The sequence below is a fragment of the Caretta caretta genome, chromosome 15 (assembly GCF_965140235.1).
Source record: "Caretta caretta isolate rCarCar2 chromosome 15, rCarCar1.hap1, whole genome shotgun sequence".
In the NCBI taxonomy this organism is placed as follows: Eukaryota; Metazoa; Chordata; order Testudines; family Cheloniidae; genus Caretta; species Caretta caretta.
Window position 1 is genome coordinate 33,818,300 of NC_134220.1, and position 27,515 is coordinate 33,845,814.

The following is a 27,515-nucleotide window of genomic DNA, read 5'->3' on the forward strand; positions in this document are numbered from 1 at the left end:
TTTTGTTTTGTCTATGTCTCTTTGGGATGTGCTGGTCACAACTCCATAGTTAAGGCTAACTTTTCATTAGAACAAGCCATTAACATGATTTTTGTGTGATCAGTTTAGGCTAAGAGGAGAAATTTCTCCTAAAGCTTCAAACATCTAGGATAAAAAATGTTTAAATAACAAGCAGACAAAAATGTGAAAGAGTATCTTACAAGTTTTCAACCACCCCCCTCCTTCCAAAAGATGACACTTTACTCAGTCACAATTTCATATATTGGTGTCTGCACACACTCAAGCATAGCATTATTTCAAAACCAGTATTTCAAATTAAGTAATTTGCAAGAGCCAGAAGGAGCAGTTATTCTCCTAATTAGAGTTCTTCGAGATGTCTCTCCCTATGGGTGCTCCACTTCAGGTGCGCATGCATCTTTGATCAGAGATTTTCAGTAGCGGTGCCCATTTGGCGCACAGTTGTACTCCAAACATCCTCATACCTGCACTGAGGATATATGGAGCTACACAGGCAAACCACCCTAAGTTCCTTCTCTATCACAAAATTTCATGAGAGGAAACTCCAAAGCGGAGAAGTGCGGGTAGTGGAGCACCCAAGGGACACATTTCAAAGAACCAAACCATACTTTGGAGAAAATGTGTGTTGAAGTCCAGGTTGCAGCTTTGCAAATTTCATCATTTGGAAATCCTTGAATATTGCCAGAGAGATAGACTGAGACCTTGCAGACTGGGCTAACACTCTAGAAGGAGGCTGGATGTTGGCAGATTCATAATGAGATAATACACCCAAAGATCAACTGTGACACTACGCCCCATATTCTTCATAGAAATATTGTTGTAATTTGATTTTGGCATAACTAAGATGTAGTTTATGCAAGATGGGTCATGTGAGATATCATTGGAAAGACTATGATTTACTTAATATGATTATCCTATTTCTATGGATGTATCATTTATGTATCTAAAGTTAGGATTATTGACTATGTAACAATTACAAGTGGGTTTGCACCTGGGGAATGCCCACCAGACAAAATGCAATCAGTCTGGCTGGTTAGTCAATGGGCCATTAGGGAGAACAATAGGACATGCATCTGATGAAGTGAGCTGTAGCTCATGAAAGCTTATGCTCAAATAAATTTGTTAGTCTCTAAGGTTCCACAAGTACTCCTTTTCTTCTTAAGAGGACTTTGAAGATGCTAATCTCCCACCTTCCTGGGAAGTCTTCCTGAGGACTTATCGCTGCTTTGACACTGCAGGGTCATGTGATCATGCCACCTGGTACTGGACTCCATCTTGGACTACTGGTATTTTTCCACTAGTAGGGGTGGGGATCAAACTGGGAAACTGAGGGTGCCTGCCATATGTAAATCCTATTTAAGGTTGGAGAGCTAAGCTGTAAGCTGCGCGGCCGCATAGCACCCTTCTTAGCACCACACAGGTGCTCAGGGAAACCCCCCTGGCCCTGGCCCCGGCCTGGCCCCAGACACGGCCCAGCCCAGCTGAGAAGGAACTGAGGCAGATTCACCCATGCTGTTCTATATAGCCTCGGTACGGGGATGTTCGAAGCGCATGCATGGGCTGAACAGGCACTGCTACCAAAAAATCTGTGATCAAAGGTGCATGGGGCACTTGCATACCTGAATTGCAGCACCCATAAGGACATAATTTGTGCCCTTTTTTGGTTGTTTTATGATTTACAGAGAAGATCTGAAACCTTTTGTTAACTAGGTGTATATGTGTGGCATGTTTTTCATTAGTAATTCAGATCTTGTATACTCTGGAAGACTAAAGCAACTAAAGAATTAGTAAGATTATGGTATCACAAGAGAACAAAAGATTCAGAAAGTGAGACACGAAGGTTTTTTAAAAACAAATTTTTTTTTTTTCCACTAGATTCAACATCACCTTTTCAATTTAGGTGTGAAAGTTCACAGTAGAGTCTGAGATATTCACCAAACTGAAACAATACTGCCAACTTCAAGAGACCAAAAACCATGAGTTGGACCCCAGAATCATAAGATTTATTTTTTACAAGATAGTATTTTTTCAGTCTGTCTTTTTGAGTTTTGAACTCCCCCTATCTAACACCAGTGTGTGTGTGAAACAAATAGAGTTGCTCACTCTCCCAAATTTATTGGGTACGGTGATTTTGCCTCCCTGCTGCAAGAGCTCTCACTCCAAAATCTGCCTGTCCTGTGTCCAGCAACTAATCTTATCCTCCAGTCCCTGCACCATCCCTGCACCAAACCCAGCCCTGGCTTCCATAACTTCAACCCTCCAATCAATTCAACTCCTCCAACTCCCATCAGTTCTGCAACCACAGCCTCTCCTCTTCTCCTCCTGGGGTTCTTCACCCCCCGCCCCTCAAGCTTTGGCAGTCTGCAGCAGGGTCCCCTCTTCACCTTCCCAGACTGGGGTGTCAGCTTCAGGAGCTCTTCATTCTCCTCTGTCCCTGCCCAGGCTAGGTACTCAAGGCAGGAGGAGCAGCAGCAGTAGGGGCGCCATCCTGTCTGTTACTTACAGGACCTAGACCTAGACCTAGAATATCAGGGTTGGAAGGGACCTCAGGAGGTCATCTAGTCCAACCCCCTGCTCAAAGCAGGGCCAATCCCCAGTTTTTGTCCCAGATCCCTAAATGGCCCCCTTGAGGATTGAACTTACAACCCTGGGTTTAGCAGGCCAATGCTCAAACCACTGAGCTATCCCAGGGGTGTGGGAGGAGAGTGCAGCTCTTTGCCCCCCTCCTGTGAGAGCAGCAAGCAGAAGGGAGAGATTCTGGCAGCACTGAACTGCATGAGAGGATCACCAGCACCCCCTGAAATCCCATCAATCACGATAAAAATCTCAAGAGTTAGCAATACTGAAACAATATTTTTAAACAAAATCTTTCAGGCCTTCTTTAACCATAATAAAACAAAAAAGGGCATAAAATAAACCTTTACAGGCCACCTATGTTTTTATTGTAAGAGGGGCTGGTTGGAGCCTCTTATGGTTGGTTGCCCAACACTGCCCATTATAAGACCCTATTTTCAGTTGCTTATAACTTTGAGAAACTAACAGTTTGGGATGAAAATTTCCATGCTATGTGTTTGGCATATTCTGATATTGTTTTTATAATTTCAGCCATTTGGGTTCAGCCATTTCTGAGAATGAGGCTGGGGGAAATATGTTGTTTTGCCCTCATTAAAAATGCTAGAGACCTTTTCTTTTAAATGCTCTAGCGCCCCCACATCCCTTGGCAGAGAAACTAGAAATCTGGCAGGGACAGGCTTTGGTGTCAGAGATCTACCTTTTGCTATCCCCATGAAAAGCTGCCCAAATGTGGCCAAGTTATATGCCTTTGCAATAGAATAGTTCACACTACTCAGTAGAGACTTCTATATTACCAGCTAAAATCTCCAGATTCCATTTTGCAATCTCCAGCCTCTTGGCTCTCAGTGCTCAATCCACTCATATCTCCAGCGTGTGACCGAACTACGTGTATAACAACTCTACAGGTGACTGAGCATGCTCCAGTATAGGGCTACAGGGGTTCAGAAAGACTCACTCTGTAATTGCTGCTGCCAGCTGCTCTGGGTTGAGGTGGGGCCAGTGAGAACAAGGACCTTATGCTCTCAGTGCCCCTCCCCCCACCCTTGGCACCCAGGCAGCATGGAGGAGGAAGCTATCTGATTCAAATGCAGAGGGAACAAAATCCATACCAATGGGAGGGAAAGGAGTAGATTGGGACAAGGAGTCTAGTGAGACTGGATCTGAGGATGGAACACTGGGACTTGTTAATCAAGGAGACAGTAACCAAGGGCTAGAAGGAGAGGGGAGCCTGGGACTAGCGGGACAAGGAGACAGGGACTAGGAACCAGTCAGGGGGAAGAGGGGAGGAGAGATATCTAAAAAGGAGCTGGTGTGAGGGTAGAAATGGGATGGGGAGGAGACTGATTGGATTAGGAGCCCTGGAAAGGAGACTAGGAGCCTGTGCAGAGTGGTAGGGCAGGGGAGAGAGAGCCACGTAGCACAAAGAGCATGAAGGGGGAAACTGGGATTGGCTAGGCAAAGAGACTAGGGAGACAGAATTTGGGCAGGTAAATTTATTATGTCACTGCAAAAAAAATATTTCTATAAAAGGTTCCTAAACCTCTAGGTCTACCTAATAAAATATATTAGCTCATCTGGCTCCACATTAGACAGTACTAACTTACATGGAACCTGCCAGTGTCAGCTCTGGCTTGTGCCAAGGTGCAGGGGCAATCGATAATTTCTTCCAGGAAGTCAGGAAGGGTCTCCTCCCTCCTGTCCCATTCCAGGCACTTGGCTGTTGCCCAGGAAGCTGAGTCTTTCCTGAAGTCTTCCCCAAGGTGCCAGGCCAGTGCATGCACTGGGCTCCAGATTGATGGAACATTGCTAAAAAAGAAAAAACTTAGACCAACAGAGGAAGCATTATTTTGTCTTATTTACTGAATGCCAAATTACCTAACTATACCATCAAAACTAGAATTATGAAAACTTTACAACCTAAAGGTTTTCATTTGATAATAGTTGCTTCACTGTTACCTATAGATTTCCTGCCTCAAACCTACAGTGACATCATGCAATAACCATTCAATTATGATTAAGGCATTTTAGAGTTTGTGGTCCCCGAAACAGATCTGGTTGACCTCCCCCTATTGAACACTCAGCAGATTACTGTGAGGGAATCCAAATGCTTAATTAATCCCATGTGCCTGTAGAATGCTGGGTCTGGGCAGAATTTAAGCACTGTCCCTGGCTTTGGGCTTCTAGGCATGGTCTCCAGGTACGGTCTCCAGGTACAAACCTGACATCTGACAATCCTCTTGGCAGTGGGAACACTTCTGTCCAAATAGTCTAGGCTCTGAAACTAGTACCATCTCCCACAAGCCTCCCCAGCAGCTCTTGCACATCCCCCAGAATTCCAACAAAGGCATGTGCCTTCTGGTATGCAGTTTCACTCTTCAGCAATATGCAACAGTGAAAGCAAATAGACACAGACAGACTTTGCACAAAATTCTAAAATACCATTACTCTTTACTTAAGACACAAAGCATGGAGATCTCAACAACATAAACATCTATATCCATTTTCCCTGCCTCAATTTCCTCATCACTCGAGAGTTCTTTGGGCATAGGCCAAAGCCATCCAGGATCCTTCCCCTCCCTGCTCCATATGACTTTTACTCCTAGGGAAATTCTGCAACAAAAAAATAAAAAATCTGTGCACAATATTTTCAAATTCTGCATATATTATTTGTCAAAATAACACAATATAGAAACACCAATTTAAATTATTTTTGGTCATTCATTTAAAAATACCTGTCAGCAAGTATGTCTGTAACAATACAGACAACAAAAAAGATTCAGAAAAATGTTTTTTGACAAATACATTCCTTACTAGGCACATTAATACAGAACTCTGAGTAATAATTCATTTAAACTACAATACAGAACCATATTTTCCACACCCTCCAGAAGCACTGCAAAGGCTGGGGGGAGTCAGAGGTAATGGAGGAGCTGAGGAAGAGGGAAATAATTGCTGGGAAGGAGCCTGAGTGTGAACTTGGAGGATTGTTAGGTATGGGTGGGAAAAGCATGGAACAGGTTTTTTCGGGGTCAGGGTGGGGACTGATAGGGAGCTTCCCCCATGCAAACCCTGGCTGACCCCAGCCAAGATCTCCCATTCAGTCAGGCACATGTGTCTCTCCACCCCCACTCAGACACCACTCCCACCATCCCCATTTAGCCCTGCACCCCCTCCCTCATCCCCATGTGTCTCTGTGTCCCCACTGAGCCACCCCTCTGTCCCTGTGTGGCCCTGCACCTCCCTCCCCATCTCCATGTTTCTCTGTGCCCCCACTCAGCCACCCCTTCCCCCTGTCCCCATGTGTGTGTGTCCCCACTCAGCCACTCCCCTTCCCCCTGTAGCTCTGCACCCCCTTCCTCCTCATCATGTGGTCCTGTACCTACAGTACCATTCAGCCCCTGCCCCAGTCTGTCCTCCCGCACTAGCCCTTATGAGCCCGTCTGACCCCCCAGGACCCCCACTCTGTCTCCCGACAGGCGCTGTGAAGAAGGCACGCTCTCTCTCTTCCCTAGCTGGCTGTGAGCTGCTGCTGTGTTCTATTGCCATAGCAACTTTTCAGCAGAAGCTTTTTTGTGCAAAAAATTAAAAATATGCGTGACTCATTAATTATGCACGCACACAGTGGCACAGAATTTCCCCAGGAGTAGCCTTTCATCTAGAACATAGGAACATAGGCTAGATTGTCGGGCTCAACGGGTAGTTATCAATGGCTCCATGTCTAGTTGGCAGCCGGTATCAAGTGGAGTGCCCCAAGGGTCGGTCCTGGGGCCGGTTTTGTTCAATATCTTCATAAATGATCTGGAGGATGGTGTGGATTGCACTCTCAGCAAATTTGCGGATGATACTAAACTGGGAGGAGTGGTAGATACGCTGGAGGAGAGGGATAGGATACAGAAGGACCTAGACAAATTGGAGGATTGGGCCAAAAGAAATCTGATGAGGTTCAATAAGGATAAGTGCAGGGTCCTGCACTTAGGACGGAAGAACCCAATGCACACCTACAGACTAGGGACCGAATGGCTAGGCAGCAGTTCTGCGGAAAAGGACCTAGGGGTTACAGTGGACGAGAAGCTGGATATGAGTCAGCAGTGTGCCCTTGTTGCCAAGAAGGCCAATGGCATTTTGGGATGTATAAGTAGGGGCATAGCGAGCAGATCGAGGGACGTGATCGTTCCCCTCTATTCGACATTGGTGAGGCCTCATCTGGAGTACTGTGTCCAGTTTTGGGCCCCACACTTCAAGAAGGATGTGGATAAATTGGAGAGAGTCCAGCGAAGGGCAACAAAAATGATTAGGGGTCTGGAACACATGAGTTATGAGGAGAGGCTGAGGGAGCTGGGATTGTTTAGCCTGCAGAAGAGAAGAATGAGGGGGGATTTGATAGCTGCTTTCAACTACTTGAAAGGGGGTTCCAAAGAGGATGGCTCTAGACTGTTCTCAATGGTAGCAGATGACAGAACGAGGAGTAATGGTCTCAAGCTGCAGTGGGGGAGGTTTAGATTGGATATTAGGAAAAACTTTTTCACTAAGAGGGTGGTGAAATACTGGAATGCGTTACCTAGGGAGGTGGTAGAATCTCCTTCCTTAGAGGTTTTTAAGGTCAGGCTTGACAAAGCCCTGGCTGGGATGATTTAACTGGGAATTGGTCCTGCTTCGAGCAGGGGGTTGGACTAGATGACCTTCTGGGGTCCCTTCCAACCCTTATATTCTATGATTCTATGATCTCTGGATTCTTCTCCCTCTCATAGCTCCAAGCCCCTCTTTTGTAATCTCCGAACTCTGTTGTCAGGTCACTCCCTGATCAGCCGCACCATGTGATCAGACCCCTGCCAGGTAACTATTGCCAGACAACCTCTGATACCCTATTCTCTTGGTTAGGAGCCAGTCTATGGTCTACAGTGCTTCACTTTGAATAGAGAACCATATAGATCAGATGTGGGCAAACTACAGCCCGGGAGACCGTCCTGCCCGGCCCCTGAGCTCCTGGCCTGGGAGGCTCGCCCCTGGCCCCTCCCCAGCTGTTCCCCCTCCCCCGCAGCCACGCTGCTGCATGGGCAGCAGGGCTGCAAGCTCCTGCTGCTCTGAGTGGCCCGGGGCGGGGGGGGGGGGCGGCAGCACGCATGGCGGTGGGTGGGTTGGGTAGCAGGTCCCGGGAGGCAGTCAGGGCACAGGGGGGGTGGTTAGGGGCAGGGGCGTCCCAGGGGGCAGACAGGGGACAGGGAGCAGTTGGATGGGGCAGAGGTTTTGGGGCAGTATGTGTTCGGGGAAAAGGTCGGGTTGGATAGGGCGTGGGAGTCCCGGGGGGCCTGTCAGGGGGCGGGGGTGTGGATAGGTCAGGGCAGTCAAGGTACAGGAAGCAGGGGGGGTTTGGGGTGGGGGGTCCCAGGAGGGAGCAGTCAGGGGCCGGGAAGTGGGAGAGGGTGAATGGGGGCAGAGGCCAGGCTGTTTGGGGGGCACAGACTTCCCTACCCGGCCCTTCATACAGTTTCGCACCCCGAAAAAAAAAGTTTGCCCACCCCTGATCTAGATTTAATGACCCAGTAATGTTACTCCTGTACCACTGCCCTTTGGAGTTCCAGCGCAACATGGAGGTAAGAGGACAACAGAGAAGGCAAAGAAGTTGCGCATTCAAAATTGAGTTTGCAGCTTGACAGAAATACATACTGAGAATTAATAAACTCTCACACAATTCAAGAAGTGTATATATACTGCCCAAATCATCACAGTCTCAGATTAAACTGATTTTTAAATATATGTTAGTTTTTTTATTTGTTTGTTTTCATGTCATATTATCACTACAAGACAGAGTTAAAGTTCCTTGGGTGCCTAAACATGCATTTACCACCTTTAAATGTTTGGATTGCTTGTAAGTGTAACATTAGCTCTGGATTTCCTAAGTATGTAATGCCTAGTTTTGGGACAATTACACCATGACTGTACAGTTTTTACTCTTAAATTATAGATATGTAATCTCAACCATAACTATTTTAATGTTTTTTGTCTAGCAATTTTCTTATTTTAAAAAAATATTTAAAATGTCATACATGAACATTAAACAAACCCATAAGAAACCCACAGAGGATTTTACTGAGTGATACCATCAATGATTTTAAGATATGTAGTATTAATGTTAAATCATTTTAAAAAAAGTAACTTAAGGGAAAAATCACTGGCACAGCAAGGTAGGGCAATGTGACCAGAGCAAACCAGCCAGTTAAACAGAATTAATAGCTGCTTTCATTGCCAGAGCAAGGCAAAGCAGCTGAAGCGTACAGGTTAATCTGTTCCTCAATCTGCAGTTGAGCTAGAGGGTTGTATTAGTGAGTCTACCACTATGCGAAGGAGGCAGGGAGAGCCCAGTGCATGAATCCCAGTGTCTCTGTGCTTTAAGGACTCCTCCAACACTTGTTTCTCAGTTCCTCCTAGCAGGGTCACAGCTTAGTACACAGTGAAGCCCAGGCAACAGTGCCATGGGAAGCTTTTCAAGCACTGATGCCCAAGCTAGAATGGGGCCACAGAACCTTCAAAAGAGTTGTGACAGTTGAGGCCAAATCATCTACCAGTGAGAACTCCTGATCCATTATTTGGTGTTCAAGCATAAGACGAGAGGGTAGGAATAAATGGCCAGTTTTCAGAATGGAGAGAGGTAAATAGTGGTGTCCCGCAGGGATCTGTACTGGGATCAGTGCTGTTCAACATATTCATAAATGATCTGGAAAAATGGCTAAGCACTGAGGTGGCAAAATTTGCAGATGATGCAAAATTACTCAAGATAGTTAAGTGCAAAGCAGACTGCAAAAAGTTACAAAGGGATCTCACAAAACTGGGTGACTGGGCTACAAAATGGCAAATGAAATTCAATGCTGATAAATTAAAGTAATGCATATTGGAAAACATGCTCTAATCGATGTATAACATGCAGGCCATGCTGGAAAACATGATGGAAAACTTATGCTCTTATGAGAGAGCCAAGATAGTCAGTGCAACATTCACATATATGGTCCCCTTTTATCAAGCACTTCCTGAAAGCAGAGTTCTTGACATTGCCTTACAAATAAGCATACAATCATGCAATAGTGCCCCCAGTGGGAAACGATCCCAACATATGTCTTGTCTCCCTCATGCTGCTAACTCATTATAAGCAAGAGCAGTGCTGCATGCAAATTAGCCATAAAGGATGGGTGATAATCAGTTACCGCTGGTGTCACAATGGTCTCAATGAAGTTACCCAAGCTTGTCTGTAGCCTATATAATCATAACAATTAGATACAACTGATTTAACTACAACCTAATTTCTTCATAAATAGCCTCTGCACAAGATTCCAATTAATTTTAACCTATATGAAAAGTCTGCAGTGTTGGTATTATTCCATTGTTAATATCATTTGTGACCAAAAAAAGACTTTACGTAGATAATAAGTTTCTTCAGGACTAAGTTTGTAATTTATTTTCATTCAAACCAAGTAATTTACTTACTTGTAAGTTCTCTGAAAATACACTCCATGCCCAAAGAGTAAGTAATGTAATTTGGAGAAGGATATGCTGGATTTTTTTTATACAAAACAAAAACAATGAATCCCTACTTTAACTGCAAAAGAAAAGTCAACCTTAGGTACGGAGCCAGGACTGATGCTTCCACTATAAACAAATGCCTCTGTGTTATCTATCAGTTACTTGCCTCTGCCCATCAGAATAGTTGCTTGGACTGATTCTCAAAGCTCCAATGTCCCAGGTATTATAATCTGCTTTAGCAGGTACAGGAATGAAAGTAAATGTTCCACTATTGGGTTCTTCCTTTCCCAGGGTGTAAAGATATTTCCATTCAGCCATCCAATTCTCTGAGTAACTCTCACCTATTGAAGGAAGGTAGAAAACCCTTTTGCAAGGTGATAAAGAGCTCTTGACCACACAATGGCAATTACACTCTTTCACGTGTGTTTAAATGCAGAATAACAGTCATCAATATTATTATAAATTATTTATATTATGGTAGCATTTGCAAGCTCTAATCAAGATCAGGACCACATTGTGCTAGGCACTGTATAAACTATGAGTAAGATAATGCCCCTCCCTACACACATATACAGATTCCTGATTTACCTGTTTCTTGGTACCCCCAGACTTCTATATTGACACGTCTAGCTGGAAATGTCTGGTGCATCCATGTGACAGTCAAATTTCCTCCTGTGTTGGGTGTGCCATAGTACTGCCACTTTGTGGCATTCACTAGTGTGCTTTTTTCTGCAGCTGACACTTTGCTGTGATGTACTGCATTATGGAACAGAAGATGCTCATGTGTTAACTGCTCATTTGCTTTCTATAACACTGGAAAAGTGGTTTTATTGTAATTAAGGGGTTTGCAATATTTCTAGTATGAATCTTTCTAAATAGAGTAACTATATAAAAAGAGCCACTTACACCTTGGTCAGCATGCCAGGGCTTGCTAAGTTTGTCTCAGATGCATGCCCTACACCAGGGATCAGCAACCTTTCAGAAGTGGTGTGCCGAGTCTTCATTTATTCACTCTAATTTAAGGTTTCGCGTGCCAGTAATGCATGCTAATGTTTTTAGGTCTCTTTCTACAAGTCTTTAAAATATAACTAAACTATTGTTGTCTGTAAAGTAAATAAGGTTTTAAAATGTTTAAAAAGCTTCATTTAAAATTAAATTAAAATGCAGAGCCCCCCAGACCGGTGGCCAGGACCCGGGCAGTGAGAGTGCCACTGAAAATCAGATCGCATGCCTCCTTTGGCACACGTGCCATAGGTTGCCTACCCCCTGCCCTACGCATTACCAGACCAACACAAATGAAGACCATTGTGCTACATAGGTAGCAACTCTCCCATGAAAGCCAAAAGGGAACAACCTTTGGCTAAGCTATGCTTTTAGCCCAGAATATCTGATATCAGCAACATGAAATTGTGGAACAGCCTCAGCAATTTATGAAAGTACGGAAAGCCTCTTTTCTCAAAATATAAGGTACAAGGAGTGGTGAAAGCAACTTTTCTGAGGCCAGCTAATATCACAGCCCACACAGGAAGAACAGAAATGGCCAGAGGAGAAGGGTTATCCGAGGTGAGGATATTCATAGAAGGTTAGGGTTGGAAGGGACCTCAGGAGGTCATCTAGTCCAACCCCCTGCTTGAAGCAGGACCAATCCCCAATTTTTGCTCCAGATCCCTAAATGGCCCCCTCAAGGATTGAACTCACAACCCTGGGTTTAGCAGGCCAATGCTCAAACCACTGAGCTATCCCTCCCCCCCCCAACATATGATATGGTGACTATGTGAAAGGACATGCAAACAACAGATAGACTGATAACCTGATAACCAAGTTGCAGAGTGAGGAAATGTGAGCCCACCATCCCTGGAAATCTCAAAGGGGATGAGGCCACTTTCATACAGCAAAGGGGAGATGCAGTGGGCTCTTCCATCTTCAGAAACATAGCCACTGGTTTCAATTTCCTGCTTGAACCTGTTAATATGGAGAATATAGTCTAGCGTGGCTATTGAAGGAAGATACTCTGTGTCTTTTTTGTGTTTCATTAAGCAAACAGACACCCAATAGTCCACTGTAAGTCCCCCGTCTTTCCCATTTAGCAGTTTTACCCTCGTACTTTATCATGATGGCCACCAATGCGAACATGACAAGTGACTAACAAACAATAGGGAGCATGGGGAGAAGGATGAGAGTGACAATAAGATTGCATGGTTACAATGGTTAAGAATGGCACAACTTGATGTTTCTTAATCATATAAACTTTATTTTTGATCATTTAAACAAATTCCTTGGCTAACTCTATACCCCTTAGAGCTCCCTTAACATTATTCCAAGCCTCCGTTATATACGGAGTGACCCTGGGCTCACCACTTAGTATTTATTATTCTACTCAAAATTATTAGTTCATCTCCCGTCACCCCTAAAGTATAAACCATGTGTTTAGCTCCCACAGATGATGGGTATAGGGTTAGCTACACTGGTGCAACCACTACTGTAGAATGGCAAAGCTGCTGTTTGTTCTGGTCACATTCCACTGGTACAAACAATGGCTTTGCCTACACTAGAATTCATACCAGTATAGCTATACTGTACTGGCCACCATAGGGCAAATTCCCAGTCTAAACACCACCTAATTCAATGTATGCAGACATTTACAAAATTTTGTGAATTCATACAAAATAAAATCTCCTGGTTTTTTTTCCTGAAAACATTGGCAGGTGTGCTATTCTGTCCTCCCCACAAACACACATCTCCCGCAGTGTAGTGGTTCCAGAATTGCTGACATCATCATGATTCCTAAGGCTGTAAATGAGCCACTTTTGGTGCTTCTGAGAAAGGAAAGGTTACACCTGGGCCTATATTCCCTGAAGTCCCAAGGGTGGAAGGGGCTCAGCTAGCACCGGCCATCTCCTGCTACTATCCAGCTACCGATGATTTACAATCTATACTAGAGCCACCATCAATGCAAAATGAGATGAAGTAGGGCTAATAGCATCCTCTTCCTCTGGATAATCAGTATATTGCCTATGTCATCTGCAGAATCTTCACTGGCCCTAAGAAAAAGGATTCTACCTCCCATCTCACATCCCACAGCAAGATGTACTAACTGGACTTTTGGTCATTTCCCATTTGTTCTATTCTTGCACTGGAAAATTCTTATTTATTTATACATAACAGATGCACTTAGAATGTTTCCAGATACAAAATAAAAATCCTTGACAGAACTCCCATTCACAAAACTGGCTGTTTCTATATATACAAGGAATAAATAAAAGGCCCATGATTTTATAATAAAGTAATCCCACAAAATTCAGTTTTCTTATGAGAACATACAATTCTGGAGTATTCCTGAACTCTTAGAGAACAGACCAGTTCTTGGATGGACACGCCTATGAACTGACAAGAGATCAGGAGGATACTGGCAGTTTTAGGGAACAGGAATAAATTTGCACTCTTGTCTATAGGAGTCCTGTTCTACTCCACTTACCCACTCCTGGAAACACTCACTGACCTCAGATGTGTGCACCCCCATGCAGCAGCACAACTAAAATCACACAGCTCACCTGCAGCTCACAGCAGAGGAAGCATTAAAAGTCACATTTAAAATCTCAAAGTCCTTGCCTCCCATAAGGGAGCCCGAGGATGGAGAGATCTGCAGACAGAATTCACTGTAATCAGAACAGCAAATCCCCAGGGACTTGCAGGCCCTCTGGCACGAGCAGTTAACTAGTTCCTCCCCACATCGATGTGAACAAGAATCTTGGGCTCCTATTAAAAAAACGAAACACAAAACAAACTGGAATTACCTTGCACAGCTTCAGACCCTCTATAAGAAACAATAAAGCCTGGAAAAAACAAGAAGTAGGTTCCTTACCTAAAGGAACACTAGCAGATAATTTAGATTTAGGACCTGATACTCTAGTGAAGTAAGTCTGCTTTATCCTGAGCACGAAGTAGCCTTAAACCTAGTATAATCGGCAACTAGTAGTTTCCTCTTGCCTGGAAGAATCCCCTGGTGGCATAGAATTTCTACACCAAACCTCATCCTGTCTCCCACCTAGCACAAGGGGAGTGGCTGGGGAAAACTGGGTGTGGCTGGCATCCTTACAGCTCTGTGATTACCAATTTCCAGAACAGTCTCTTGGGGGCTGTAGGCAGCTAGCATAGCTCTAGGTCAGGGGTGGGCAAACTTTTTGGCCTGAGGGCCACATCGGGTTTCCAAAATTGTATGGAGGGCCGGTTAAGGGAGGCTGTGCCTCCCCAAACAGCCAGGTGTGGCCTGGCCCCCGCCCCCATCCGACCCCCCCCCCGCTTCTCACCCCCTGACTGCCCCCCCAGGACTCCTTCCCCATCCAAACCCCCTGTTCCCTGTCCCCTGACGGACTCCCGGGACCCCTGCCCCATCCCCTGACCGCCCCTGGACCCTCCCCCTCTGACTGCCCCCCGCCGCCCCATCCAACCCCTCATCTCATTCCTGACTGCCCCCCCCCGGGACCCCTGCCCCCATTCAACCCCCTTGTTCCCCGCCCTCTGACCGCCCTGACCCCTATCCACACCCCCACCCCCTGACCACCACCCTGAACTCCCCTGCCCTCTATCCAACCCCCCCTGCTCCCTGCCCCCTTACCTCACTGCCTAGAGCACCAGTGGCTGGTGGTGCTACAGCCGCGCTGCCCGGCTGAAGCCAGCCACACCATGCAGCACAGAGCACCGGATCAGGCTGCGGCTCTGCAGCTGCGCAGCCGCCCAGAGATTTGGAGGGGAATCAGCAGTGGACGGGCCGTGGGCTAGCCTCCTGGGCCAGAAGCTCAGGGGCCAGGCAGGAGGGTCCCGCGGGCCGTAGTTTGCCCACCTCTGCTCTAGGTACTCTGCTCTGATTCGTGGCAGGTCAAAAGCAGTCCCAGATTCTTAAAAGTGGCTTAAAATCACCTCCTTTCCCAATCTGTCCCTTAAAATTTAGTTTGGTTTAAAAAAAAGTTTTCAAAGTACTGGGCAGGAGCAGGAGTCACTTTTAATCCCCTGGTGATGGAGGCAAGGTGAGAGGAGGTGGGGATGAAGACCACCTGCTTCCAGTTCATCCTGCTTCCTTCAGAAAAATAAATATCTATTTGTCAACTCTTTCTTTTTTGCAGGGTGGGTGGGAAAGAAAAATCTGCTGGCCCAGCAGGCAAGATGGGGACAAAAGTGTCACCAGTTGAGCAGTATAGGAATCGTTCTCTCCATAAAACTCTTTTCCTGATAGAGGAGGTCCTTCCTGCTGTTTCCCCATTTCCTCCTGGTGATTAATTCAGCCCATGGTGAACCTTTTTTATCTGCCAGCTACCTTCCATACTGTTATCCATGAAGTAGTGTTGATAAGGCTGGGGATTCTAGCAGAGATAGGTGGAGTTATTCTAATGTGGCTCCAGTTTAACCTTTGGAGAGGTTCCAATTTATCCAGCCTCATGTCTTATCACATCACTTACACCTCCTCTGTTTTGACAACGGCAGTTTCCACCACCTGTTGTCTGTTTATTTGAGTGAGAAAAGTATGAAAGTCTGCCTATTCTTCTTGCCTACCTACAAAACACAAACTCATGAAGATTATCTCAGGATAAAAGTTAGGAACAGTCAAGCATCTACTAATCTGGCTCCTAAAATCCAAAGATTATGCACCCATTGGACTCACAAGCTAAGCATTCCCCCACCTATCTTGTCTTTAGGCCTGATCCAGTAGACAAGTTCAGAGCATGTCCAAACCCCAACAAAACATCTGGAGGAGATAGTGCTTCCTTATAATCTTTAGCCCAGTGGTTAGAACATTCACCCAGGATGTGGGACACCTCTGTTCAAATCCTCCTTCTGCCTGATGTGGAGCAGAGATTTGGACTTTGATCTCCCTCATCCCAGGAGTGTGCCCTCATCCCTGGGGTAGTTTGGGGTGGGCCACTGTCAATCACTCCTATGGAAGTTGTTCCACGGTGTATAAATATATAACTATTCATAGGAGCAGTGGGACTGAAACCTGGGTCTCCCACCTCCCAGGCAAGTGCCCTAATCACTGGGCTATAGACATACTCACACTCTTTCCGGTCCAGTGAACATTTAATTATTTATAGAGAGATTCATACAGACTCACCCCAGAATGTGCAGTGATTACGGCATGCTGCAGGTAGGTAGGAGACCCAAATTCAAATCTCAGCTCCACATCAAGCAGATGGGAGATTTCAAATTTGGGTCTCCCACATGCTGGCAAGTATCAGAGGGGTAGCCATGTTAGTCTGGATATGTAAAAGCGGCAAAGAGTCCTGTGGCACCTTATAGACTAACAGACGTCTTGGAGCATAAGCTTTCTTGGGTGAATGCCCACTTCGTCAGATGCATATAGTGGAAATTTCCAGAGGCAGGTACAAATAGGCAAGCAAGTTCTTGTCTATAAGGTGCCACAGGACTCTTTGCCAAATGCTGGGTAAACACTGGTATAAAGGTTATAAGGGGGCACTAACAACTTCTCCACTTTTTGTTGAAAAAGGAACTGTAGCTTAATTAATAGATTGGTATATTGATTAACCTCTTTGAGCACAGTGGTCAATAAAGGTTCAGTTTCTTGAGGACTGTAGCATCAGGAATATTATCATCAGTACCGCTAGAATTAGAGACCCTAGGGGCACACGAAAAACAACTGCAATTTATGTCAAGTCCCCTTATTAGCACATCCACTAAACAGACAAACAATCCCACAAACACTGCAATATAACAGCAGACAGAGTGAGAGAGAGAGACTACCAAGTGCTTAGCTCTATGACTAGCATCACTCACATCTCACATTTCCTGCTGGGGGACCACGGACTGTCGGTAATTATCTTCCTCATCATCATCTTTATTGTCATCACCATCACCACCAGTGGTTGTCATCCTAGCATCTGCCAGGCAACACCTTATATCCTGGGTTATGCTTACACCTATGAAGCCTCATACATATGGATATGGGTTCCAATCCCTTTTTCCACACCCCACTAATTTAGGGGTTCCCCACTTTTCATTGGTTATTCCCTTAGTTCCCCTTACTCTCGTTAACATCTATGTCAATGAGTTAACATAGCAACTTGAGGTTATTACTATGGGGCATCTTGCAGTACTAACTGGCACACTGTGGTGTACTTTCCAGCCTATTGCTGCACAGTTTCTTGAACATCATCACTTACTATAATTTTACACTTTACTGGTACAGGGTAATCGTTTGGTCAACTAGTTGTACTAGCCTGTTTCATGCCTAAGGCCTTGTGGGCCTAAACTGAATATTTTATAGGCCTGTAGGTCCTATGTTATAACACTAATTATTATATTTCACCTCTATATCCTAAATATACTTAATATATTTTATTCTTGGCTACAGAAAAATCTAGTTGAGGAATCTAAATCCAGGAGAAGGTTCACAGCTATGAATCCCAAGTGATTCACAGTGGAAATAAGTCTCTTCCTGAAGCCTGGAGTTAGGCACTTAACTCAGCATTTCTATCAGGTAGCTTAGACAGTTCAATACTTGGTGTGCAGATTTTTGTGAATCCCATTCTTGGGTGCCCAACACTCCCCTGCATTATATAGGGAGCTAGGTGCCTAAATCAAGATTGCAAACTTCACTTGGTAGAAGGGTGCTTAAAAGTTAGGTCTTGCAATGCTGAGTGCTATAGTGCCTATGTTTCCCTTGTGAATCCCACCCTAAAAGAAAATATGACTGCCATAAGTCACATCCTGTTCTGGAATGCAGACCCTATAACATGTTTGATGACATGTCATTGGATAGCAGCTTGAAATTAATTTTCAGAATAGTGAAAGCAAACACTAACTCCAGATGGAAAACTAAAAGTAATTGTACATTGTTACTAACAAGTTAAAACAATATCAGGGAATTGCCTCACAGTAAAAACCATTTCCATTAGCTTACCATTCATCTGACTTTGCAGAAATACAAATATCTTCTTCTATAAAAATTTATAAAACTCCCCTATTTACAAAAGGGTATAGGTGTCCAAAAACACTCACCTTCCCTCTGATGAGCAATATTGCAGAAAATGAGGAGAGAGGCACAGATGCCAGTCAGTTTCATGCTTTGCTCTAGATGCTCAGGGATTATTGATTCCGGGGTCGTTTTTTCTCCTGATAGGCACAACGTCTTTTCAGAAACACTTCTTCAGAAATAACTGATTTCCTCAGAGTTCAAAGGTTCCTTGAAAATAACTGAGACGAAACAAACTGTTGGTGATGTTCCCTTCTAGAGGCCACACCTACTTATAACAAAGGTCCAAGCAGAAAAGTATAGAAACGCAAACGGAGCAGATGCCCTTGTTGCAGTACAGTAACTCCTCGCTTAACATTGTAGTTAAGGACAGGCAGGGGAGGAAAGGTGGAGGAGTTGCACTCTATGTAAGAGTGCAGTATGATTGCTCAGAGCTCCAGAATGAAACTGGAGAAAAACCTGTTAAGAGTGTTAGGGTTAAGTTTAGAGGCGAGAGCAACAAGGCTGATGTTGTGGTGGGCGTCTGCTATAGATCACCAGACCAGGAGGATGAGATAGACAAGGCTTTCTTTGGACAACTAACAGAAGTTTCCAGATCACAGGCCCTGGTTCTCATGGGGGACTTCAATCACCCTGACATTTGTTGGGAGAGCAATACAGCAGTGCACAGACAATCCAGGAAGTTTTTGGAGAGTGTTAGAGACAACTTCCTGGTTCAAGTGCTGGTGGAACCAACTAGGGGCCATACTCCTCTTGACCTGCTGCTCACAAACAGGGAAGAATTGGTAGGGGAAGTAGAAGTGGGTGGCAACCTGGGTGACTATGAGATGATCGAGTTCAGGATCCTGACAAAAGGAAGAAAGGAGAGCAGCAGAATACATACCCTCAACTTCAGAAAAGCAGACTGACTCCTTCAGGGAACTGATGGGCAGAATCCCCTGGGAGGCTAATATGAGGGGGAAAGGAGTCCAGAAGAGCTGGCTGTATTTTAAAGAAGCCTTATTGAGGGTGCAGGAACAAACCATTCCAATGTGCAGAAAGAATAGCAAATATGGCAGGCGACCAGGTTGGCTTAACAGATAAATCTTCAGTGAGTTTAAACACAAAAAGGAAGCTTAGAAGAAGAAGTGGAAACTTGGACAGATGACTAGGGAGGAGTATAAAGATATTGCTTGAGCTTGCAGGGGTGTAATCAGGAAGGCCAAAGCACAATTGGAGTTACAGCTAGCAAGGGATGTGAAGTGTAACAAGAAGGGTTTCTACAGGTATGTTAGCAAAAAGAAAAAGGTCAGCGAAAGTGTGGGACCCTTAATGAATGGAGGAGGCAGCCTAGTGACAGATGATGTGGAAAAAGCTGAAGTACTCTGCTTTTTTTGCCTCGGTCTTCACAGACAAGGTCACCTCCCAAACTGCTGTCCAGGGCAACACACTATAGGGAGGAGGTGAGCAGCCCTCAGTGGTGAAAGAACAGGTTAAGGACTATTTTGAAAAGCTGGACATGCACAAGTCCAAGGGTCTGGATCTAATGCATCCGAGGGTGCTGAGGGAATTGGCTGATGTGATTGCAGAGCCATTGGCCATTATCTTTGAAAACTCGTGGCGATCTGGGGAAGTCCCGGATGACTGGAAAAAGGCTAATGTAGTGCCCATCTTCAAAAAAGGGAAGAAGAAGGATCCTGGGAACTACAGGCCAGTCAGCCTCACCTCAGTCCCTGGAAAAATCAAGGAGCAGGTCCTCAAGGAATCAACTCTGAAGCACTTAGAGGAGAGGAAAGTGATCAGGAAGAGTCAGCATGGATTCACCAAGGGCAAGTCATGCCTGACTAATCTAATTGACTTCTATGACGAGATAACTGGCTCTGTGGATGAAGGGAAAGTGGTGGATGTGTTGTTCCTTGACTTTAGCAAAGCTTTTGACACGGTCTCCCACAGTATTCTTGCCAGCAAGTTAAAGAAGTATGGGCTGGATGAATGGACTATAAGGTGGACAGAAAGTTGGCTAGATTGTCGGGCTCAAAGGGTAGTGATCAATGGCTCCATGTCTAGCAGCCGGTATCAAGTGGAGTGCCCCAAGGGCCGGTCCTGGGGCCGGTTTTGTTCAATATCTTCATAAATGATCTGGAGGATGGTGTGGATTGCACCCTCAGCAAGTTTGCAGATGACACTTAACTGGGAGGAGTGGTAGACACGTTGGAGGGTAGGGATAGGATACAGAGGGTCCTAGACAAATTAGAGGGTTGGGCCAAAAGAAATCTGATGAGGTTCAATAAGGACAAGTGCAGAGTCCTGCACTTAGGACAGAAGAATCCCATGCACCGCTACATACTAGGGACCGAATGGCTTGGCAGCAGTTGTGCAGAAAAGGACCAAGGGGTTACAGTGGACGAGAAGCTGGATATGAGTCAACAGTGTGCCCTTGTTGCCAAGAAGGCCAATGGCATTTTGGGATGTATATGTAGGGGCATTGCCAGCAGATTGAGGGACGTGATCGTTCCCCTCTATTCGACATTGGTGAGGCCTCATCCGGAGTACTATGTCCAGTTTTGGGCCCCACACTACAAGAAGGATGTGGAAAAATTGGAAAATGTCCAGCGGAGGGCAACAAAAATGATTAGGGGACTGGAACACATGACTTATGAGGAGAGGCTGAGGGAACTGGGATTGTTTAGTCTGTGGAAGAGAACAATGAGGGGGGATTTGATAGCTGCTTTCAACTACCTGAAAGGGGGTTCCAAAGAGGATGGATCTAGGCTGTTCTCAGTGGTAGCTGATGACAGAATAAGGAGTAATGGTCTCAAGTTGCAGTGGGGGAGGTTTAGGTTAGATATTAGGAAAAACTTTTTCACTAGGAGGGTGGTGAAACACTGAAATGCGTTACCTAGGGAGGTGGTGGAATCTCCTTCCTTAGAAGTTTTTAAGGTCAGACTTGACAAAGCCCTGGCTGGGATGATTTAGTTGGGGATTGGTCCTGCTTTGAGCAGGGGGTTGGACCAGATGACCTCCTGAGGTCCCTTCCAACCCTGATATTCTATGATTCTAAGTCAAGTTGCTTCACATCTGTATTTTTCTGGGTTGAGCTGGATTGCCCCTGCCTGTCACGCTTGTTGGCAGCCGCAACCACCAGAGACCTGAGGGAGGGGTGTGTTTATAAGTACTCAAACCCTTTTGCTGGAACGTAGTATTAGCGCTCTGCCCTCTTAAACATGGGGGGCAGGGATGATGGGGTCTGCCACAGGGCTTTTACAATCTTTACTACCCCATCGTGCATGGGTAGAGCCACCTTTGCTGGGGCCACTGCAGCCAAATAGGGAGTCCGTAGGCTTGGACATTTCTTCCGTCTGCAATCCCAGGTTGGCTGCCACCCTTTTAAGCAGCTCCTGGTGGGTTTTGACAGCGTCCTAAGGCACAGTCTGTGATGGGGCTGTTACTGCCTCATCAGGCAACGATGAGGAGGAGGCCATGCCAGGATCAGGGGCAGATTCCACATCCCCTGCATGGGGAACCACATCTACTGGAGGAAGTGGCTCTTGGGTCCCTTGGACTAATGCAGCGTCCGAGCCCGGGGTGGTCGAGACACCAAGGCCGTAGGTCTCTCCAACGCCCCTGAGACTGAGCGCTGGGCCTGAGGTCCCCCAACCTGGGGAATTGCCCCTGGATTATAGACTTGCCAGGGCCCTGTGGCCACATGCCTGCAGGTTGGCTCTAGGAAGAACCTGCTTGCTGTGCAGGTGGCGGTTGGTCCCTGAGGGCCATGGACTCCTCACTCTCTGAGCTCGAGAAGGAACGGTCTCCCTCTAGTGACCATGGCGGTGCTACCACGGGGTAGGCTTCCCCCCATGTCTGGCAGTCTTGTGCCTGCCTATCGGGGAGTAGTATCGGGATATCTGGCAACCAGCAGCGCTGCTCATATGCCTGGTGATAATCTGGAGAACGCTTTGCCATCCGCTTGGAGAACAGTGTGTAGGCTCCGGTGACTGACGTCTGGATTCCAGTGACCAGCGATGGGGTTGTGGAGACCTCAGTCGGGGCTCCGGCAACTGATGCCACTCCGAGGATTGGTGCCGGAACTCCGGGGAGCGCTGAGGCTCTGTGGAGCGGCACCTGTGAACCAGCACTTTTCAGGTGACCACTGCCGGAGTTCTGGGGACCAGCGGCATGCTTGCGGCCTGGTATCACAGATCCAGTGACCAATGTATGGATCTCAGAGATTGGTGCCTGGGGCTTGGCGATCACTAGGAACCTACCGAGTCGCTGTGGGCTTGCAGTTTGGGACATGGCTCTGGTCCTGTTGAGCAGGCCAGGGTACGGTGCCATGGGGGTGATTTGTGCAGGGGAGCCATTGAGGGCTTTCCCCTAGAAACGGGTGGGCGGGAGGGATCCTTAGGCCTCTCTTCCCGAGAAATAGGTGTCACCGGGAAGGAGAAGATGTCTTTGGCTGCCTGAAAGGCTTCTGGGGTGGATGGCACCATGAGGTATCATGTGCGTCTATCACTCCCTGGGGTAGGAGGCAGGTCGCAGGATGGACTAGGCCCAATAGACGAAGCTGCCGTGTGGCTACGCTCCGGCGAGATGGCCCGACTCAGTCCAGGCTCCTCTTCTCCCTTGTCCTTACCTTTATGGGACCCCAGGTAGCGTCCCCTTCCGGCATGCTTCTTGTGCCTTTTGGCCAGTACCAGTGACAAGAATCGGTGCCAGGGGGGCACACTTCATGTCAATGTCGAAGTACTTGGCACCGAGTCTGTATATGCCAGCTCTGAGGCCACTGCAAGAGCAGACTTTATGAGGAGCATGCGGAGTCTGATGTCTCTCTCCTATCTGGTCTGGGGCTTGAATCTCTTGCAGATTCAGCACTTCTCATGAATGTGAGACTCACCCAGACACTTTAAACAACTAAGATATGGATCGCTGATCGGCATAGGCTTCTTGCAGGGATCCCATGGCTTGAAGCCCGGGAAGCTGGGCCTGCCCTGTCCCTGAGTTAAGACCCTCAGGGGACTAAGAATGATAACTAAGTACACTAACACTATAAAGAAACTGATACAATAAAAGTTCAAAGTACCACTGAAAGGGAAATCCTTTGATAAGCAAGGGGAGCATTTCAGCACTGAGACTGGCGGTAAGAAGGAACTGAGGGAGGGAGCCGGCAAAGTCAGAGGACGCCAGAGCCAGTCCCCTATGGATACCACTGAGGAAAAAACTTCCGGCACTGGTGCATGTGGCAAGCACATAAACCTACAATAGAATAGACATGAGCAATCACTCGAAGAAGGAGGTTGAGAACACCTGCCTTAAACCCACCCTATCCCAGTACTGTACAGTGAAATCAGCACTGCACAACAACCCAACCCTAGGCTCTTACTCCATCACCCATACCTCAACGAGAGATAAGATATATATTTCCTTCTTATCCGTTTCTCCTGGCACCAGCAATACTCTGTATGACCTCCCTCACCATGCAGCCCTTCAACTGGTGAATGAAGACCAGAATCTGCACTGACAAGGAGGCTTAGGGTCAGTGATACACAGCGGGGCACCCTCCTTCTACAAGTAGCTCATGGGTGGGCTAGGAAGGATGTGGCTGTGTCCTCTCTAACCCAACTTGACTACATGGCTGAAACTGAATGGACTATGGGTTCCACCCTATCCCTAGAAGCATTCAGTTGCTGACACCAATGAGTTAGCGGGATGAACGTGCAAACGGTTGCATAACTATGAGAGAGGCCAAGAGAGTTCTAGGTCTGAAAAGCTGAGGGAGGAGATGGCTGCACCCAGGTACTATGGTGATGGGGACCATTAAGGTACCCAGATAGAATATACAGTAGGGAAAGACAAAAGGGAGCAACTGAGGGAGGATGTGACTGACAAGGGCAGATGAGGGGCAATAAACTATCCTCAGGAGTCCCAGACTAGGAAACCCCTGAATAACAGGCACTGAAATTGCCAACATCCTCTCTGGAGCTGTGCCAATCAGAGACCAACATAGAGGGAAAGAGGAGTCACCACCATAGGGCAGCGCTGTGTTTCCCTACCCCAAGCTAGTCAGTCAAGGGGGAGACAAAGGGCAGTGTCATGGTGGCCCCTCCCTACAAGCCAGATGGGATAGGACGCCATCTTTCCTGTTAGCAGAGAGGGTGCTCCCTCCCAACTACCCCTTATTCTGACCTTGGTTGGACCACAGACACCAGACCAGACTCCAACCCCACACCTCAGTGTCACTTCTCCAGAGAAGGTGCTTCTGCAGTAGCTCTGCCCACAGGTCCCCCATGGGGCCTTGGCCTTCAGGGCCTTGATTAGGCATCACCTTTCCTGTGCTCTCTAGCGGGCCTGGGTGGGTCTGTACCAGGACACAGGGCCCATCTCGTAACTAAGGCTGTGAGTTTGTCACAGAGGTCACAGATTCCGTGATTTCTGCAGCAGCTGATGCGGCTGGCCTGGGCACCACCTGAGCAGCCCTGGGCCAGCTGCACAGGCCGCTGCTGGGTCAGCTTCAGGCTGCCACGTCCCCCCCACAGGAGCGGCGGTGGTCACAGGATGCCGTGTCTGCTCTCCTGCAGCAGTGGGGTTCCCGCCCACTTCCCCCCGAGCACCTGTGGCGACCCCAAGCTGCCCCTGCCCCAGAGTACCCAAGATTTAGTCTGGAGTATATAGTACAAGTCATGGACAGGTCATGGGCCATGAATTTTTGTTTACTGCCCATGACCTGTCTATAACTTTTACTAAAAATACCAGTGACTAAAACATAGTCTCATGGGGGCCAAGTGGGTCCAAACTGGGGGTTTCACAGCTCAGGCACTGAAGATGGAGAGAAAGGAGGAATTGGTGTTCAAAGCCCCCCCATCTATCCACAGGTCCCTCTCTTACTCATGGGCCCATCTCCACTTGCACACCTCACCCCCCCCAATCCTCCCATATACCCAGTCCGCTCAGCTCACTCTCTCTCACACACAACCCCCACAGGTACCTCACCCCTCAATCCTCCTGTCTATCCATGCAGCCCCCCATCATGCTATGTCCCCACCCCCATGGGCCCCCCATCCTGTTCCCCCACCTCAGCCCCGCCCCAGGCACCTTACTCCTCAGTCCTCCCACCTACCCACAGGGCCCTCATCCTGCTTCCCAACCCCCCCCGTACCTCACTCCCCAATCCTCCCACCTACCCATGGGACCCCCCAACCTGCTCCCCTGCCTCAGCCCCCCTGCCCAGCACCTCACGCCCCAATCTTCTCATCTACCCACAGGCCTCCTCCCCCCTAGCTCCCCTAGGTACCTGACCCCCCAATTCTCCCACCTACCCACAGGCCCCCCATCCTGCTCCCCAACTCCAGCACCTCACCGCCCTATCCTGTCATCTACCAATGGGACCCCCATTCTGATCTCTCACCCCACCAGTCCCAGGCACCTTTACCCCCCAATCCTCTCACCTGCCCTCGCGCCCCATTCCCAAACCTTAGGACGCTGCCCTGGAAAGGGCGGGTTTTCACCAATCTGTATAGCACGAAAGTGACGTTACTAGGGGAGACCTAACGTCCGTTCGGTACGTCAGTCGAGGCCACACCACGGCGCTGAAAAGCCGGGGTAGAGGAAAGGGATGAAGTAGTGCATTGTGGTAAATGTGGTCCAAACCTCTCCCGCCTCTATCTCCCATGAGTCCCTGCGGTCCCATTTTCCCCCCGCCTCTATCTCTTATCGGTCGTCGCAGGGTCCACTCATGGCCTCCCTTTTCAAGGGCGGGGGCGCTGCGAGGTCAGAAGCGTAAGTGGCAGTGGCAGTGGCAGTGGCCGTGGCCGTGGCCGTGACAGGCTGTGCAGTGCCGAGTGGCGCGGCCATCAGCAGAAGGTCAGAGGAGCAGGAGGCTCCGATCTCACGGCGAGGGGGGCCCATGACCTCACCAGCCTCAGTGCACCACGGGAATTGTAGTCTCCAATCTGGTCCACTTGAGCGGGTGACCCCCATCCCTAATCTCCGCTAGTGACCCATTCTTAATACTCTCCAGGCTTTCTTCCCGACTCTGCACCAGCTCCCCCAGTTACAGAACCGAAGCAACGTCTGGTTAATCTTTCCACTTGGCCGGTATTAGAACAAATACCGCCGCCACTTCCGGTCACTGTTCTCAGTCGGGCCCTATTAGAGAACTCCTAGGCCAACCTAACTTCCGGTCAATGTTCGCGGAAGGACGCTATTGCTTTGCTTACCAGGCAACTTTATTTCTGGTTACTGTTTTGAGGCGGATGTTATTACAGTGCGCACTTAGAAACTTAACTGCTGGTCACTGTTCGCACGCAGATGCCATTGCAACATTTACTGGTGCAATATAACTTCCGGCGGGGGAAAGTGGGCGTGGCTGTGACAGGCTGTGACGCTTACAGGAGAAGATTGGAGGACAGGTGGCACCGCCGTCAAGGTTGGAGAGGAGCGTGAGCAAAACCGTTGAACGTGCGGCTGCTCGCGAGGCCCCGGTGCACGGTCCCTGCCGTACGCCTGTCTGGTGATTTCCAAGGCCGGTGTCGAGTGCTCTCGGGTTTTCTTGCAGGCTCCAGCCGCCGGCTCGTGTGTATTGGTGTTTTCAGGATCAGGGCCAAACCCTTGGTCCGGTCTGTAAAAGGCAGATTTTCTGCCTTTATAGGTCAGCATCCTTTGGAATCACTGGACAGTCTGATTTGATGTTTCTAACTGCACCAGAATAAGTAGCCTTGTAAACTACCCTTGTTCAGATTGAACTTGTTTTCAAGCAATAACCAAAGCTCTTTAAAATGTTTATAATTTTCAAATAATAATTACCCTAACTTTAATTGGCAGCCAGTGTGGGACTTAAAATATGTCTTTGACTTAAAAACCTTGGCTAAAAATTGGGTAACTATAAATTACTTTTCTTTTAAGACAAATTTAAACATTTTTATTTGGGAAAATAACTGAAGCTGGTCATGTCAGTGCTATGTTTACTATCGTGTCATGCTATTGTTGCTACCAAAGTTTGCAGGCACAACATTTGAAATAGGGCATATGTCTTCTCTGGAGGAAAACCATTTCCCAGGAGAGTGACCTGCCTGTAAACAAAGATGCTCAGTCCTCACCTGTGTCGTACCCGTTGCTGGGTTTGAGTCACTGCTCACCATTTTTTCCTTCTTTGTATTTGGTCTTGGTTTCCTTCAGTGAACATGAGTATCTTAGCAAGTGGCAGTCCTCTCTAGGGATAAAGGGAAGGGAGAGGGAAAATAGTCTTCTGTGAGCTAACTACTTTGGATGCTGTTTGTCACAGTACAGAAGCATCCAGGTTCCCCTTTGCTGTAGCTATGACTATATGGGGGTGGGGGGTGTACTTGGGGGTGTATATGTATGTATATGAGACAGATCACGTTAGAGAAGCAGGAACATGAGCCTATCCCATTGCTGTCTCTGGCAATAACTCTCTGTTTGTAGTTTGTTTCCT

General features: G+C 47.2%; 1 protein-coding gene across 7 annotated transcripts in view; it reads right to left on the reverse strand.

Annotated features, from left to right (window-relative positions):
* SUSD2 (sushi domain containing 2) overlaps positions 1–25,677 on the reverse strand; it is a 78,274-nt gene extending 52,597 nt beyond the window's left edge. For 4 of the 7 annotated variants that reach the window (XM_048821220.2, XM_048821222.2, XM_048821219.2 and 1 more), the window contains exons 1-7: positions 25,510–25,676; positions 18,115–18,309; positions 13,656–13,860; positions 11,915–12,066; positions 10,693–10,860; positions 10,271–10,445; positions 4,197–4,398 (exon numbers count right to left, since the gene is read on the reverse strand). In XM_048821220.2, the coding sequence (XP_048677177.2) occupies positions 4,197–4,398; positions 10,271–10,445; positions 10,693–10,860; positions 11,915–12,066; positions 13,656–13,860; positions 18,115–18,178 (966 nt within the window). In that variant the 5' untranslated portion in view covers positions 18,179–18,309; positions 25,510–25,676. Of the gene's footprint in view, positions 1–4,196; positions 4,399–10,270; positions 10,446–10,692; positions 10,861–11,914; positions 12,067–13,655; positions 13,861–18,114; positions 18,310–25,509 lie in introns of all 7 variants that reach the window. The other 3 variants (XM_048821228.2, XM_048821225.2, XM_048821227.2) reach the window with 2 other exon arrangements.
* Between the last annotated feature and the right edge of the window lie 1,838 nt (positions 25,678–27,515).